At 42.1% G+C, this 14,387-nt stretch overlaps 1 protein-coding gene across 1 annotated transcript in view; it reads right to left on the bottom strand.

Annotated features, from left to right (window-relative positions):
• LOC133618588 (receptor-type tyrosine-protein phosphatase N2-like) overlaps nt 1-14,387 on the bottom strand; it is a 162,649-nt gene that overhangs the window by 20,124 nt on the left and 128,138 nt on the right. Inside the window, exons 15-18 of the mRNA XM_061979092.1 lie at nt 8,736-8,883; nt 6,222-6,295; nt 3,594-3,671; nt 3,399-3,518 (exon numbers count right to left, since the gene is read on the bottom strand). Coding sequence (XP_061835076.1) covers nt 3,399-3,518; nt 3,594-3,671; nt 6,222-6,295; nt 8,736-8,883 — 420 coding nt within the window. The remainder of the gene's footprint in view (nt 1-3,398; nt 3,519-3,593; nt 3,672-6,221; nt 6,296-8,735; nt 8,884-14,387) is intronic.

The raw sequence follows: 14,387 nt of genomic DNA, 5'->3' as shown, positions 1-14,387 counted from the left end.
GACCCCGGAAGCTAGCTCAGCTGTTCTGGCGATGAAATGCTCGCCTTTTCCGCACGAATAAGCCGACGACGATACAACTGGCTTATACGGCGTCGAATAGGTGCTATAAATTATGAGTTCAAATGTTTTATTTTGTCACTTTTAAATATGTTTTCGCAATTTTAATTTCGACAGTACCACATAAGATATGTTTTAATTGCTGATGCGTTGTAATTGTTTTTTAAATGCGCCAGAAAATAACCCGTTTTGTACACTGGTGATGTGTTTCAATGCAGAGTAGGGTGACAATGTGTTTCTGTATAGTATTTCTCCAGCAATGGTCATGTGGTGACATAAATTATAGTATTTTGAGAGGTAATTATTGAATTTGGACATCACTGAAGGCCTTGGTGGGAAACGCACGGCCCGCCACTGTGTAAATGCATTGGCCATTAATCGTTGTTTACTTGCTTGTTTGTATCCATAATTCATTTATACGTCATTCCTTTACAAGAAACAACAGGAACATAGGAAACTTCACCTGCAGCGTCGAGTATCCAGTATTTATTTCACAGTCAGTCACACTGCTTGATTTTTTTTTTTTTGCCAAAAAGTTATTGAATGGATTTCAACTCACTGAAACATTTCGGATCGTATTGCTGTAAAAAAAAAAAAAAAGAGAGAGATTGTTCTGGAATCGTATCGTCAACCACAAATATCGAATCGAATGAATTGTTGTTAAGACAAATCGTTACACTCCTAGTGCACTGCAAAAAGTCAGTGTTCAAAAACAAGAAAAAGAAAATTAGAGGTATTTTACTTGAACTAAGCAAAATTATCTGCCAATAGAACAAGAAAATTTGGCTTGTCAAGACTTTCCAAAACAAGTAAAATTAGCTAACCTCAATGAACCCAAAAATACCTTAAAATAAGTATATTCTCACTAATAACAAGTGCACTTTTCTTGGTAGAAAAAAAAGAGACCTTTTTGCTCAATATGTTGAAAAATATTTTTAAATGAAGTAAATGCTAGTGCCATTATCTTGACATAATGATATACGCTCGGCATCATGATTTTTTTTTCATGCTTGAAATAAGAAATTATTACTTTGAAAAAGCAGTTTTATACTTGTGAGTGTTAATGACACAGCTTTGCAACAGTTGATATTCTAGCTCGGTGGTTCTTAACCTGGGTTCGATCGAACCCTAGGGCAGTGGTTCTCAAACTTTTTTCAGTGATGTACCCCCTGTAAACATTTTTTTAATTCAAGTACCCCCTAATCAGAGCAAAGCATTTTTGGTTGAAAAAAAGAGATAAAGAAGTAAAATGCACTATGTCATCAGTTTCTGATTTATCAAATTGTATAACAGTGCAAAATATTGCTCATTTGTAGTGGTCTTTCTTGAACTATTTAGAAAAAAAGATATAAAAATAACTAAAAACTTGTTGAAAAATAAACAAGTGATTCAATTATAAATAAAGATTTCTACACATAGAAGTAATCATCAACTTAAAGTGCCCTCTTTGGGGATTGTAATAGAGATCCATCTGGATTCATGAACTTAATTCTAAACATTTCTTCACAAAAAAAATAAATCTTTAACATCAATATTTATGGAACATGTCCACAAAAAATCTAGCTGTCAACACTGAATATTGCATTGTTGCATTTATTTTCACCGTTCTTTTTGACAGACATTTTAGTGAGAAACCTGAGCTTGTGCCTCACTGAGTTTATGAACTTACATTCATATTTTGTTGAAGTATTATTCAATAAATATATTTATAAAGGATTTTTGAATTGTTGCTATTATTAGAATATTTTAAAAAAAATCTCACGTACCCCTTGGCATACCTTCAAGTACCCCCAGGGATACGCGTACCCCCATTTGAGAACCACTGCCCTAGGGGTTCTGTGAGTCAACCTCAGGGGTTCGGCGGAGGTCAAAACACACCCGACTCATCGTGTAAATACAAACTTCTCCCTATCAGCGTATTACGGATACGGCAACAGCTGATTAATTTGCAGGTGTGTGGTTTGTTGTGAGTTTATGCACTGTGTTGGTTTTGTTGTTTGAACAAGGTGATGTTCATGCACGGTTCATTTTATGCACCAGTAAAAAAAACATGGTAACACTTTAGTATGGGGAACATATTCACCATTAATTAGTTGCTTATTAACATGCAAATTAGTAACATATTGGCTCTTAACTAGTCATTATTAAATACTTAATAATGCCTTATTCGGCATGGCCTTATTGTAAGCCTAACCCTAACCAAATAACTCTAAATTAACTCTTTATTACCGTATTTTTCGGACTATAAGTCGCAGTTTTTTTCATAGTTTGGCCGGCTCCAGTGCGATTTATATATGTTTTTTTCCTTCTTTATTATGCATTTTCGGCAGGTGCGACTTATACTCCGAAAAATACGGTACTTACAATATGTTCCCCTAGTGTCCAAATAACTCAAAATTAAGTCTTTGTTACGGTACTTAGAATATGTTCCCCATTCTAAAGTGTTACCAAAAACATTTAACTTTGTCTTGAATTTGAAAAAAAAAAAAAAAAAAAACATTTTATTTTTCACTAAAGAAGGGTTCGGTGAATGCGCATAGGAAACCGGTGGGGTTCGGTACCTCCAACAAGGTTAAGAACCACTGTTCTAGTTTCAAGCATCCATCCATCCATTTTCTACCGCTTGTCCCTTTTGGGATTGCGGGGAGTGCTGGAGCCTATCTCGGCTGCATTCGGGCGGAAGGCGGTGTACACTCTGGACAAGTCGACACCTCATCACAGGGCCAACACAGATAGACAGACAACATTCACACTCACATTCACACACTAGGGACCATTTAGTGTTGCCAATCAACCTATCCCCAGGTGCATGTCTTTGGAGGTGGGAGGAAGCCGGAGTACCCGGAGGGAACCCACGCAGTCACGGGGAGAACATACAAACTCCACACAGAAAGATCCTGAGCCCGGGATTGAACTCAGGACTAATCAGGATCTTCGTATTGTGAGGCACATGCACTGCATGTTTTACTCAATATAGGTCATAAAATCTCAGCAACAAGCTGTAATATCTTACTGAGATCATTTAGGACCAAAACCCTTAAAACAAGTAAAACACTTAACATAAAATCTGCTTAGTGAGAAGAATTATCTTATCAGACAAAAAATAAGCAAATAACATCCTCATTTGAGATATTTAATCTTACTTAAATTTCAGTTTTTGCAGTGTGGTAATGTGTGGTAATATGGTGTCAGATCCTAAACCATACCATAGCGTGTTGTGACATGTTGTAAGAAAGGTGTGTTTAATCTTTATCCAGTAAAGTTTATAAAAAAAACACTACTGATGTTATGACTTGTTGTTCCGTGTGACTCCTTAGCAAGGCAGTGTGTGGCGATCGTACCTCGTAGATGTGGTAAAGGTTGGAGCCCTCGTCAGGCCAGTAGTGGTAGCACTGCTTCACGCCGCTCTCCACCAGCGGCGTCAGCATGACGATGACCACGCAGCCATTCTCCCAAACCATCTGCAAAGAAATGTGTTGTTCTTGCAATGTTCCTCTCATGGCGTCAGACCTGCTCCAATGTTTGGCACAGCCTACCTGCCAGAAGTCGGCCACAGTAGACGGCAACGGGCCCTGCGTGGCGATGTAGGCGGGGTTCCTGGGGTCATGATCCATCTGCAGCGAACACAAACAGGTAGACACCATCGTGAGCCAACATGGCCAACGTGCACTGGGCTGCAGGACAGATGTAGAATAAGCGACTCCTGTTGTGTGATCAGTGCTAGCATTAAGCGTGCATTTACGGCGCCTGCTCTCCCAGATGGGCGCTGCTTGTCGAGCGAGGCTTCCCGTCAAACCTCCCCTTGGCAGAAATTGCTGAGGGACGTTGTGGGCGTGCAGACGTGATGCGCATTGGCGAGCAGTTGAGCGATGCTCCCGCCTATTACAATGCAAATTTGTACGCTAAACATAATTATTGGCGAGACCAATTTAGCTGCGAGGCGATTAAAAGTGAAGACAGATCATTTCTGAGGGTTTTTTCTGCCCACAAAATTATCTTAAATGGTCCACTGTTCCCTTTACGCATAAGCAACTTCAGTATGTTGCTCATTAAAACACAAAGACTCCAAATCACACAGCAGAAAAACAGCTGCAAGTACAAAGGCAACATTCCACCACTGGACACCTTATTAGGTACCGTATTTTTCGGATTATAAATCGCTCCGGAGTATAAACCGCATCGGCCAAAAATGCATAATAAAGAAGGAAAAAAACACAAGTCGCACTAGAGCAGACCTGGGCAAATTAAGGCCCGGGGGCCACATGCGGCCCGTTAAGCTTTTCAATCTGGCCCGCCAGACATTCCCAAATAATTTTTTTCGATTTTTAAGATGGAAACTGTAGCTGCCATTATGATGTGCAGTGATGTTTTCAAATGACCGTAAGTCTTGAACTATACAAAGTATTTCAATGGTTGGAATCTGCGCTTTTGCATGATATACTAGTTACTATGGTCATCTAATTAGTTACCATGGTCATCTAATTAGTTACCATGGTCATCTAATTAGTCACTATGGTAATCTAAGTCACAGCAGCTCAGATGAGGCACCAAGCAGTGTGGGTGGGGAGCGTTTCCACAGAGTGTTTCCAGAGCGGCCAGCCTGAAATGCGGGTGTCAGGGACAGACGCGGAAGGAGATTTTTACAAGAAAGTTCTAAAGCTTAGTGATATATCAGATGTATCAGATTGTAGGTGGGTTTATTTTTTCCCCCTTTGCGTTTATATTTTGCTGTGTTTGTTGCATTTTTTTTTGTGTTTCGCTTGATTGTAAAATGTCGATCAAGAGGGGGTGTGACATTCATATGTTGTCAATATTCAGTGTTTTATCGTTCATAGTTAATATTGTAAATCCCACATTCTTTATTTTCATGTACATTCTGGGTGTCTCATTCAGTAAAAAAATTTAAATCCATTTTTTAAGGCGGTCTGTCATAACGTTTTTAGCATTCAATCAGACATTATTGTGAGGTTTTGTATCGGTGTTCCTAAAAATCAGATACGCCGGCCCCCAGACACATTTTTTTCTCAAAATTTGGCCCCCGAGTCAAAATAATTGCCCAGGCCTGCACTAGAGTATAAGTCACATTTTTGGGGGAAATTTATTTGATAAAATCCAACACCAAGAATAGACATTTGAAAGGCAATTTAAAATAAATAAAGAATAGTGAACAACAGGCTGAATAAGTGTACGTTATATGACGATTGCCGTTTCCTGCTGCACATTTCACTACTTCCAGCTTGTAACCTGCGGTGTATGATTTCCTTTTCGGTGCCATTTTTGTTCAGCCCTTCTCAGTTTTTATAAGTTACCGCCAATGTTGAAATGATCAATTTCCATAGGTACGGAAGTAGTAGCAGGTAGCATCTTTTTTTTCACAATGCACTTCTGCCATGACCCGCCCCCCGCCAAATTTTTATCGGTTGACGTGTGTGTGACGATTGCTGATAAACGGCTAGTCTCTTACGTGAATGCGATAAATAATATTATTTGATATTTTACGGTAATGTGTTAATAATTTCACACATAAATCGCTCCAGAGTAGAAGTCGCATCCCCGGCCAAACTATGAAAAAAAATGCGATTTATAATCCGAAAAAAAAGCCCAAATAAAGCTGGTTATGCTCACTTTTGACACTGTAACAATACTGTGTGCATGTTCCAGTTGATTTGCTTATTTGCATCAATTTGTGCGTGTGAAACAGGGAAACACACACACACACAGAGATTTATATTGTCGGCAGTGTTGTTATGCCTTGAGGGAAACAAGTCGCTCTAATTCCCAACACAGGTTCTTTTCCCATCGCTTCTTGCGAGGGGATTGGCCGCCAGCGAGGAAAAAGGCCTGTGTCAGCGCAGCGTAAGAGTAAACAAAACAATTTGGATCACATTAGCATCAGCCAAGGTCAAAAACAATCATTTCCCAAGACTCCGTGGATCAATTTGCTGTTCTCAAACTCTTCACGCCAACACTCGCCTGCGGTCTTGGATGCACGCAAGCATCATGAATATTCACATGCCACCACACGCACACACACACGCACACACACACACGCACGCACACAGGCGCACACACACCGCCAAAGCGAAGCAAGCGTTCCATCACTGTGTTTATTGAAGGCCACAGGGAGTGTGTGTGTTTGTGTGTGTGTGTGTGTGTGTACTTACAATGGGGCTGGCGTTGATGTAGTCAGAGTTGCCTTGACTGTTCTCCAGCCTCAAGGTGATTCTAGAATGATCATCTAGAAACAAAAATGGGGGAAGTCAGTGCTGCGTATGGCATTTACGGACATGTTCCTTAATAATTCATGCGCCCCAGTAAAATAACTTTTTTACAGTTCTCCCATATTTAGGTCCAGTAAATGAAATATATATGAACCCATACGCAGTAATATAATTTCCAATAGTCCAATGCTATGTCTGCTGTACACGAACCTAAAACAACAATACTGCAATATTTTTCCTTCCTCATTTTTAATGGCCCATTGCAGCCCCTCGATAAGAGTCTCATCAAAAACATTTGGATTGCCCCATAAAATATCTTACAGACTTTTTCCCGACTTGTGAAATGACAATAATACATAATTTATACATTAAAGTAATATGGCAGCCGCCCAGTGTATTAATAATACTTATAGACCATAAAGATTTACATTTTAAAATGTTTTTTCTTTTACAACTTTTGTTCCGTCATAAAACTACAACTTTTTTTCTTGTAATTTTATTCTCTTAATATTGACTTTTTTAGTGTTTTGTTAAGAGCTGTCTTCCGGCTTTTTGTTCTTTAAGTTGCAAAAAAAAATTTGAGTAACAAGCATCCACGCCATTAGTTGGCATAGAAAATGACACAGTGAACCCCGTAAGGTCGGTCCAAAACATCTGGTGTATTCATTAGCATTAGCTTATAGCTAGAGATCGACATAAGTTTGTTTTCCATGGAAGGGAAGAAAGTGAGCGTGAAGGACAGTGTTGAGAAGAAGAAAGTGGATAATGTTCATTGAATTAAAGAAATCCATCATCAAAAACATGATAGAGTGGGAAGCCGAATAAGTAAATAATGCAGGCAAGGACGTTAAAATAACGTCTCAACAGCATACATTTATCCATGAATACAAGGAAAAGCGGCTGATGATTTAACGGAGAAACAGCAGGGAGGATATACAGCAGAAGTCCACTCTCCGAGATAAATGATGAACATTGTTATTACATTACTTCATTAAACTACTGTAGTTGTTAGTAATATTGTAATGTTTTTATACAATTTTCCAATCTAAAAGTTTGTTACTCTTTTTAAATGGCATGTTACATGTTAAAATGGGGAGGTGGGGGAAAGCACCAATTAAATTTATTTTAATTAATCTCAATTAGAGATGTCCGATAATGGCTTTTTTGCCGATATTGTGGGGGGGTTGAGGTGTGGAGGGGGGGTAGCGGGGGGTGTATATTGTACTGTCCCGGAAGACTTTGTGCTGCAAGGGGTTCTGGGTATTTGTCATGTTGTGTGTTACGGTGCGGATGTTCTCCCGAAATGTGTTTGTCATTCTTGTTTGGTGTGGGTTCACAGTGTGGCGCATATTTGTAACAGTGTTAAAGTTGTTTATACGGCCACCCTCAGTGTGACCTGTATGGCTGTTGACAAAGTATGAATTGCATTCACTTGTGTGTGTGAAAAGCCGTAGATATTATGTGATTGGGCCGGCACGCAAAGGCAGTGCCTTTAAGGTTTATTGGCGCTCTGTACTTCTCCCTATGTCCGTGTACCACTCCGTACAGCGGCGTTCTAAAAAGTCATACATTTTACTTTTTGAAACAGATACCGATAATTTCCGATATTACAGTTCAAAGCATTTATCGGCCGATTATATCGGCAGTCCGATATTATCGGACATCTCTAATCTCAATAGAAAGCAAGTGTTGTGAGTTGAGATCTCCGTCACAGAACCAATTAAGTTACTGCTGTATTTACCCCGCCCAATGCGAACAACCTTGCTCTCCATATATGGACATTTCCTGAGGCAGACTTGCTCAGTCATCATGTGATGTTAAACTTGTACGGTTCATGTTTGCTTCTTGGAATTAGCATATTCCAAACATACATTTTAACAGCAAACATGTAATAAAGCAGATACTAATACTACAATTTGTCACATACTATATGACACAAACCCTGAGGTATTTTTTTTCAGTCTAAGTTGGATTGCTTTTATTGTGTTTACACAAATAAAACAACAGAATGTCCTTTCACTTTTCAGTATGTGGCGCTTGAAGAAAATGTTTGGACACCTGTGGGTTAGGAAGATTTTTAATTTGTCTCGCTGGTGGCCTTTCTGAGGTCTTGTGTGATCCCAGCCAAACGGTTCTGACATTTTACCCGCAAAGCCCACAGCGCTTTTATAATAAGAAGTAGAAATGAATCCTGATGAACTGCTGACAAGCCGCTTTCATTAAGCCCGCTGGACACAACGGGACAGAACTTTCAAAATGGACTTATTTCTTATTTCTGCAGACGTGTGTTATGAATCATTGATGAGGTCTGTGCAGGAGAGCTTTAACAGAAGCCTCTGCAGGTTTCTGCTGCTGTGACGTATCACCTAATGTACGATGATGATCTAGTCATGTTACAGCGACACCTCAGCCACTACATCACCTTCTCAGGACTGTAGGACATAAGAGTCGTCTTACAAGCAACCACAGCAGCAGAGCGGTTCTTCTTGGCGTTGCCGTCCTTCAGGCCCATGGTGCTAGTGTTGGGTTCTGCCTGGTAGGCACACAACGCCTCCCACTCCTTCTCTAGTCGGTCCTTGTTCTTCAGGTGATCCTCCATGTAGGACTGAAAGATACAGAGCAGACAGGAAGTCATGTGACATTTCCTCAGAATACTAGAACTTTGCTGTTGGAGGGAAACAACCAATCAGAAGCCACTAGCATAGATCCAGTATTGATGACAATGCAGCTGCAGTCTGATGAGTTTGTCAGCATGCACGCAAATATCAAACAAACGAGCTGCTGGAATTATGCTAATGTCTGCAGTTAATTATTCAGAGGCAGTAAGAAATATAATTAATTACAAGTAGAATGATCCTCAAACAAGGGATTGAGTTGATTTAAAAACAGGATATTTCAGGACTAAATCCATCAATCCATTTTATTTTCGCTTATCCGAGGTCGGGTCGCGGGGGCAGCAGCCTAAGCAGAGAAGCCCAGACTTCCCTCTCCACAGCCACTTCGTCCAGCTCCTCTTGTGGGATCCCAAGGCGCTCCAAGGCCAGCTGGGAGACATAGTCCCCCCAATGTGTCCTGGGTCTTCTCCGTGGCCTCTTACGGCCAAAGTGCCCTAAAACTCAGGTGGCTCCTCTCAACGTGGAGGAGCAGTGGCTTTACTCTGAGCTCCTCCCAAATGACAGAGCTTCTCACCCTGTCTCTAAGAGAGAGCCCCTCCACCGGACAGAGGAAACTCATTTCAGCTGCTTGTACCCGGGATCATGTCTTTTTGGTCATAACCCAAAGCTCATTACCATAGGTGAGGATAGAAACGTAGATCGTCTGGTAAATTGAGAGATTTGCTTTCCCGCTTAGCTCCTTTTTCCACCACGACAGATCGATACAGGGTCCGCATCACTGCAGATGCTGCACTGATCTGCCTGCTGATCTCACGATCCACTCTTTCCTCACTCGGGAACAAGACTCTGAGGTACTTGAACTACTCCACTTGGGGCAAGATCTCCTTTCCAACCCAAAGATGGCACTCCACCCTTTTCCAGGTGAGAACCATGGACTCGGACTTTGAGGTGCTGATTCTCATCCCAGTCACTTCACACCTGGCTGCCAACCGATCCAGTGAGGGCTGAAGATCTTGGCCGGATGAAGCCAGTAGTGCCACATCATCTGCAAAAAGCAGAGACCTAATCCTGCAGCCAAAAAACTGGATTCCCTCAACACCCTGACTGTGCATAAGTCTATCTGTCCATAAAAGTTATGAACAGAATCGGTGACAAAGGGCAGCCCTGGCGGGGTTTCAACCTTCACTGGAAACGGGTCCGACTTACTGCCGCCAATGCGGACCAAGCTCTGACACCGATCATACAGGGAATCAGAGGCACTTCCCCCAATGTCCACACAATGTTGCAGAGTCTTGGCAACCAAGACAGCCCCGAAACAACCGGAGCCTTAAGGAACTCTGGGCGGATCTCATCCCCCCTGGGGCCCTGCTACCAAGTCGCTTTTTAACTACCTCAGTAACATCAGCCCCAGAAATAGGAAAGTCCACCACAGATCCTCGAGGCACTACTTCCTCATAGGAAAACGTGTAGGTGGGATTGAGGAGGTCTTCCAAGTATTCCCTCCACCGATCCACAACATACTTAGTTGAAGTCAGCAGCACACTATCCCCACCATACAGGTTGTTGACAGTACACTGCTCACCCCTCCTGAGGTGCCGGACGGTGGTCCAGAATCGCTTCGAAGATGTCCAGAAGTCGTTTTTCATGGCTTACCTGAACTCCTCCATGTCAAGAGTTTTTGTCTTTGCGACTGCTGAAGCTGCACACCGCTTGGCCTGTCTGTACCTGTCCGCTGCCTCCGGAGTCCAACGAGCCAAAAGAACCTGATAGCACTCCTTCTTCATCTTGACAGCAACCCTCACAGCAGGTTCTGGGATTACCGCCACGATTCTAACCACCTTGCGGTCACAGCTCCAGCAGAGCACGGAACATGGTCCACTGGGACTGGGTCCCTTGTGACATGTTCAAAGTTCTCCAGAGGTCGGAATTGAAACTCTCTCTGACGAGAGACTCTGCTAGACGTTTCCAGCAGACCCTCACAATGCATTTGCATTCTCCCCCACCATCGGTGCCAACTCACCATCAGGTGGTGATAAGTAGAAAGCTCCGCCCCTCTCTTCACCCGAGTGTCCAAATCATGAAACAGCAAATTTGATGACACAACCACAAAGTCGATCATCAAACTGCAGCCTAAGGTGTCCTGGTGCCAAGTGCACATATGGACACCCTTATGTTTGAACATGGTGTTCGTTATGGATAATCTGTCACAAGCACAAAAGTCCAATAACAAAACACCACTCGGATTTAGATCTGGGCGGACGTTTCTACCAATAATGCCTCTCCAGGTTTTACTGTTATTGCAAATGTGAGCGTTGAAATCCCCCAGCAGAACAAGGAAATGACCTGGGAGACCACTCTCCAGTACCCCCTCCAATGAATCCAAAAAGGTAAGGTGCTCTGAACTACTGTTTGGTGCGTAAGCACAAACATTAAGGACGTGTTCCCACACCCGGAAGTGGAGGGAAGCTACTCTTTCGTCTACCGGGTTCAACTCCAACGTACAGGCTCTAAAAAACGGGGCAACAGGTATTGCCACCCCAGCCCATGGCCTCTCACTGCTTGCAAAGCCATAGTGGAAGAAAGTCCAGCCCCTCTCGAGAAGACTGGTTCCAGAGAACTTGCTGTACGTTAAAAGTGAGTCAAACAAGATCCAGCTGGAACTTCTCCACCTCGTGCACCAGCTCAGGTTCCTTCCCTTACAAGCGAGGTGACGTTCCACTTCCCAAGAGCTACCGTATGTAGCCGAAGATTGGACCGCCAAGGGCCCTGTCTTCAGCTGCCCCCCAGCCCGCATTGCACCCGACCTCTATGCCACCTCCAATGAGTGGTGAGCCCATTGGAGGGGGAACTCATGTTGCCTTTCGGGCTGTGTACGGCCGCACCCCGTGGGGACAGGCCTGGCCACTTGGTGCTCGCCATTGAGTCCCACCTCCAGGCCTGGCTTCAGAGGGTAGCCCCGATGACACACGTCCGGACTAGGGAAATCTGGGTCCTTGGTTTTGACTTTTTATAGAAGTTTTCTAGCTGCTCTTTGTCTGGTCCCTCACCTAGGACCTGTTTGTCATGGGAGACCCTACCAGGGGGCATAGAAACCCCCCAACAACATAGCTCTGAGGATCATTGGTACAGTTAAACTCCTCTACCACGATAAGGTAGCAGTTTAGGTGAAGACTAAATAGTTGTAAAAGTGATCATATTTTATTTATTTATTTCTAAATAGTTGTAAATAAAATACAATCACGTTGAGTATTCCTGCAGCAAAAAATCCACCATTGCACCTTAAACTTTTTCCACTGAATGCAACAGATAGAAAAAAACATTTTGGACACTTGCATAAGATGCCACTGGCTACCAAAAGTGCTGGAGGCGTTCTATTGGGATTTTTACACAATGTAAATGTCTGAAATTCAACATGAAAATAATAACAAAAAATGTCAACATACTAACAGTGAGCATGTTAACACCACGCAAAACGGCACTAGAGAACGTAAGTGCTATGGCAATTCTACTGTAATTTTAACATATCAGCCATGTATGCACATGTCTTGAAACTGAACATGAAAATTATAGCATAAAATGCTCATACAGTCGTTAGCATGTTAGCACCTCACAAGATGACACTAGGTAATGGAAGTGCTTTGGCAAATTTGCTGTACTATTCACATGGATAGATAGATAGTACTTTATTGATTCCTTCAGGAGAGTTCTCTCAGGAAAATTAAAATTTCAGCAGCAGCGTACAGAATTGAGATCGAATTTAAAAAGTAAAAAGTAAATAATGGGAGTATAAATGGAAACAAAATAGAAAAATATTACAATAAGAATAAAAATAAAAAGCAACAATGAGAATAAAAATATAACAAGAGAAACTAGGCAGTAGTGATCATGTTATGAAAAAGTATTGCACTGTTATTGTTTTGTTACATGTCATTTAAATCAAGGTCTGAAATGATAATGGCAAAAATGCTAACACGCCAACAGTGAGCATGCGAGCACCTGGCAAGCTGGCATTATGTACTGAAAGCACCAAGTCAGTTGTATATTGTTTTTACGTCATATAAAACTACTTTCTGTTGTCTCGGTGGTTATTACAGACCATTAAATTGGGCCTATTGTCTAACATATCTAACTTTTTTTTTTACTCGCAACATCACTCAACAACCCCACAACACCGCGAAAGCCACCCACCCCCGCTCTAATGCCAGAGTAATATGGTTTTGTGGCAGTCTAAAGGGATTACAGCAATCCAATCAGGAGGTGCTGAGATCGCCATGTGTCGTCCAAACAGTGAATAATCCCCTTTACAGCTGGGAGCGGGGGGAGGGGCTTATGTCTGCAATAAGGCGCAATAAAGTGCAATAAGACGCTATTGTGGCTCCATGGAAGAAAACATGAACCCCTTTGAACTTTGACCCTGGCTCACCTCATAATTCTACCTTCAGCGTGTTAAGTACGGCTAAGTTAAAGTGGTAACCGTTGGTTAGTCATCCGTTTTTAAAAGGTCCAACAAAACCAAAATCAGACGGAAACCAAAGAAATTCTTCCCATAGTATAGGGGGCGGCGTGGCGCAGTGGAAGAATGGCCGTGCGCGACCCGAGGGTCCCTGGTTCAATCCCCACCTAGTACCGACCTCGTTATGTCCGTTGTGTCCTGAGCAAGACACTTCACCCTTGCTCCTGATGGGTGCTGGTTAGCGCCTTGCATGGCAGCTCCCTCCATCAGTGTGTGAATGTGTGTGTGAATGGGTAAATGTGGAAGTAGTGTCAAAGCGCTTTGAGTACCTTGAAGGTAGAAAAGCGCTATACAAGTACAACCCATTTATCATTATTATTATTTAATATAAATACGATTACACAGTTCCAACAAAAAACACATTCTATAAAGAATAATTATAGTTTTACAGGCATAAAACCATTTGAAATAAATATAAAAGATGAATGAAACTATAAAAATGTAACATGACTTTCACCTTTATTGAAGACAGCAATGAGTGGAGATGGAGGAAGAGAGGAGAGGGTAGATAGAGGACACCATCTTTGTACTTTTCTATGAGTTGTGTCTTGAATTCAATAGTGTTTCTCACCTTCTTTATCAAAGTGCTGGCACTCACAACTTTCAATGGCCCTATGCCGGTTTATCTTGCCGTCACAAAAGTACAGAAACTGAGTCATTTTTGTTTGAGGACTAGTTTGATTTAGTTTGTTATGTGCAATATTACGATACGTACCATAGCTAAAACGATGTACAAAAACCAGGACAAAGATTTGGTTAAAATGAAACCAAACCAAACAGGTGGGGCATACGAAAACTGAGGTGTGTCTCTGAATCGGATGGGGGAATGGGGGTGCGTGTACTTGACCCGGCGACCCGTGAGCGTGACAGATCGCGTCCCAGCTGAACGCACGGCGGAGAAGCACAAACAAAGTGGCAGCTAATCTGGATGGAGTATAATCTCTAACACTTGCTTGGCCTGCAACAAAGGACAAGATAATG

Source organism: Nerophis lumbriciformis, linkage group LG19, assembly GCF_033978685.3.
Source record: "Nerophis lumbriciformis linkage group LG19, RoL_Nlum_v2.1, whole genome shotgun sequence".
NCBI lineage: Eukaryota > Metazoa > Chordata > Actinopteri > Syngnathiformes > Syngnathidae > Nerophis > Nerophis lumbriciformis.
The sequence above is the reverse complement of the archived record's forward strand: the minus strand, read 5'-3'. Positions and strand labels throughout refer to the sequence as shown.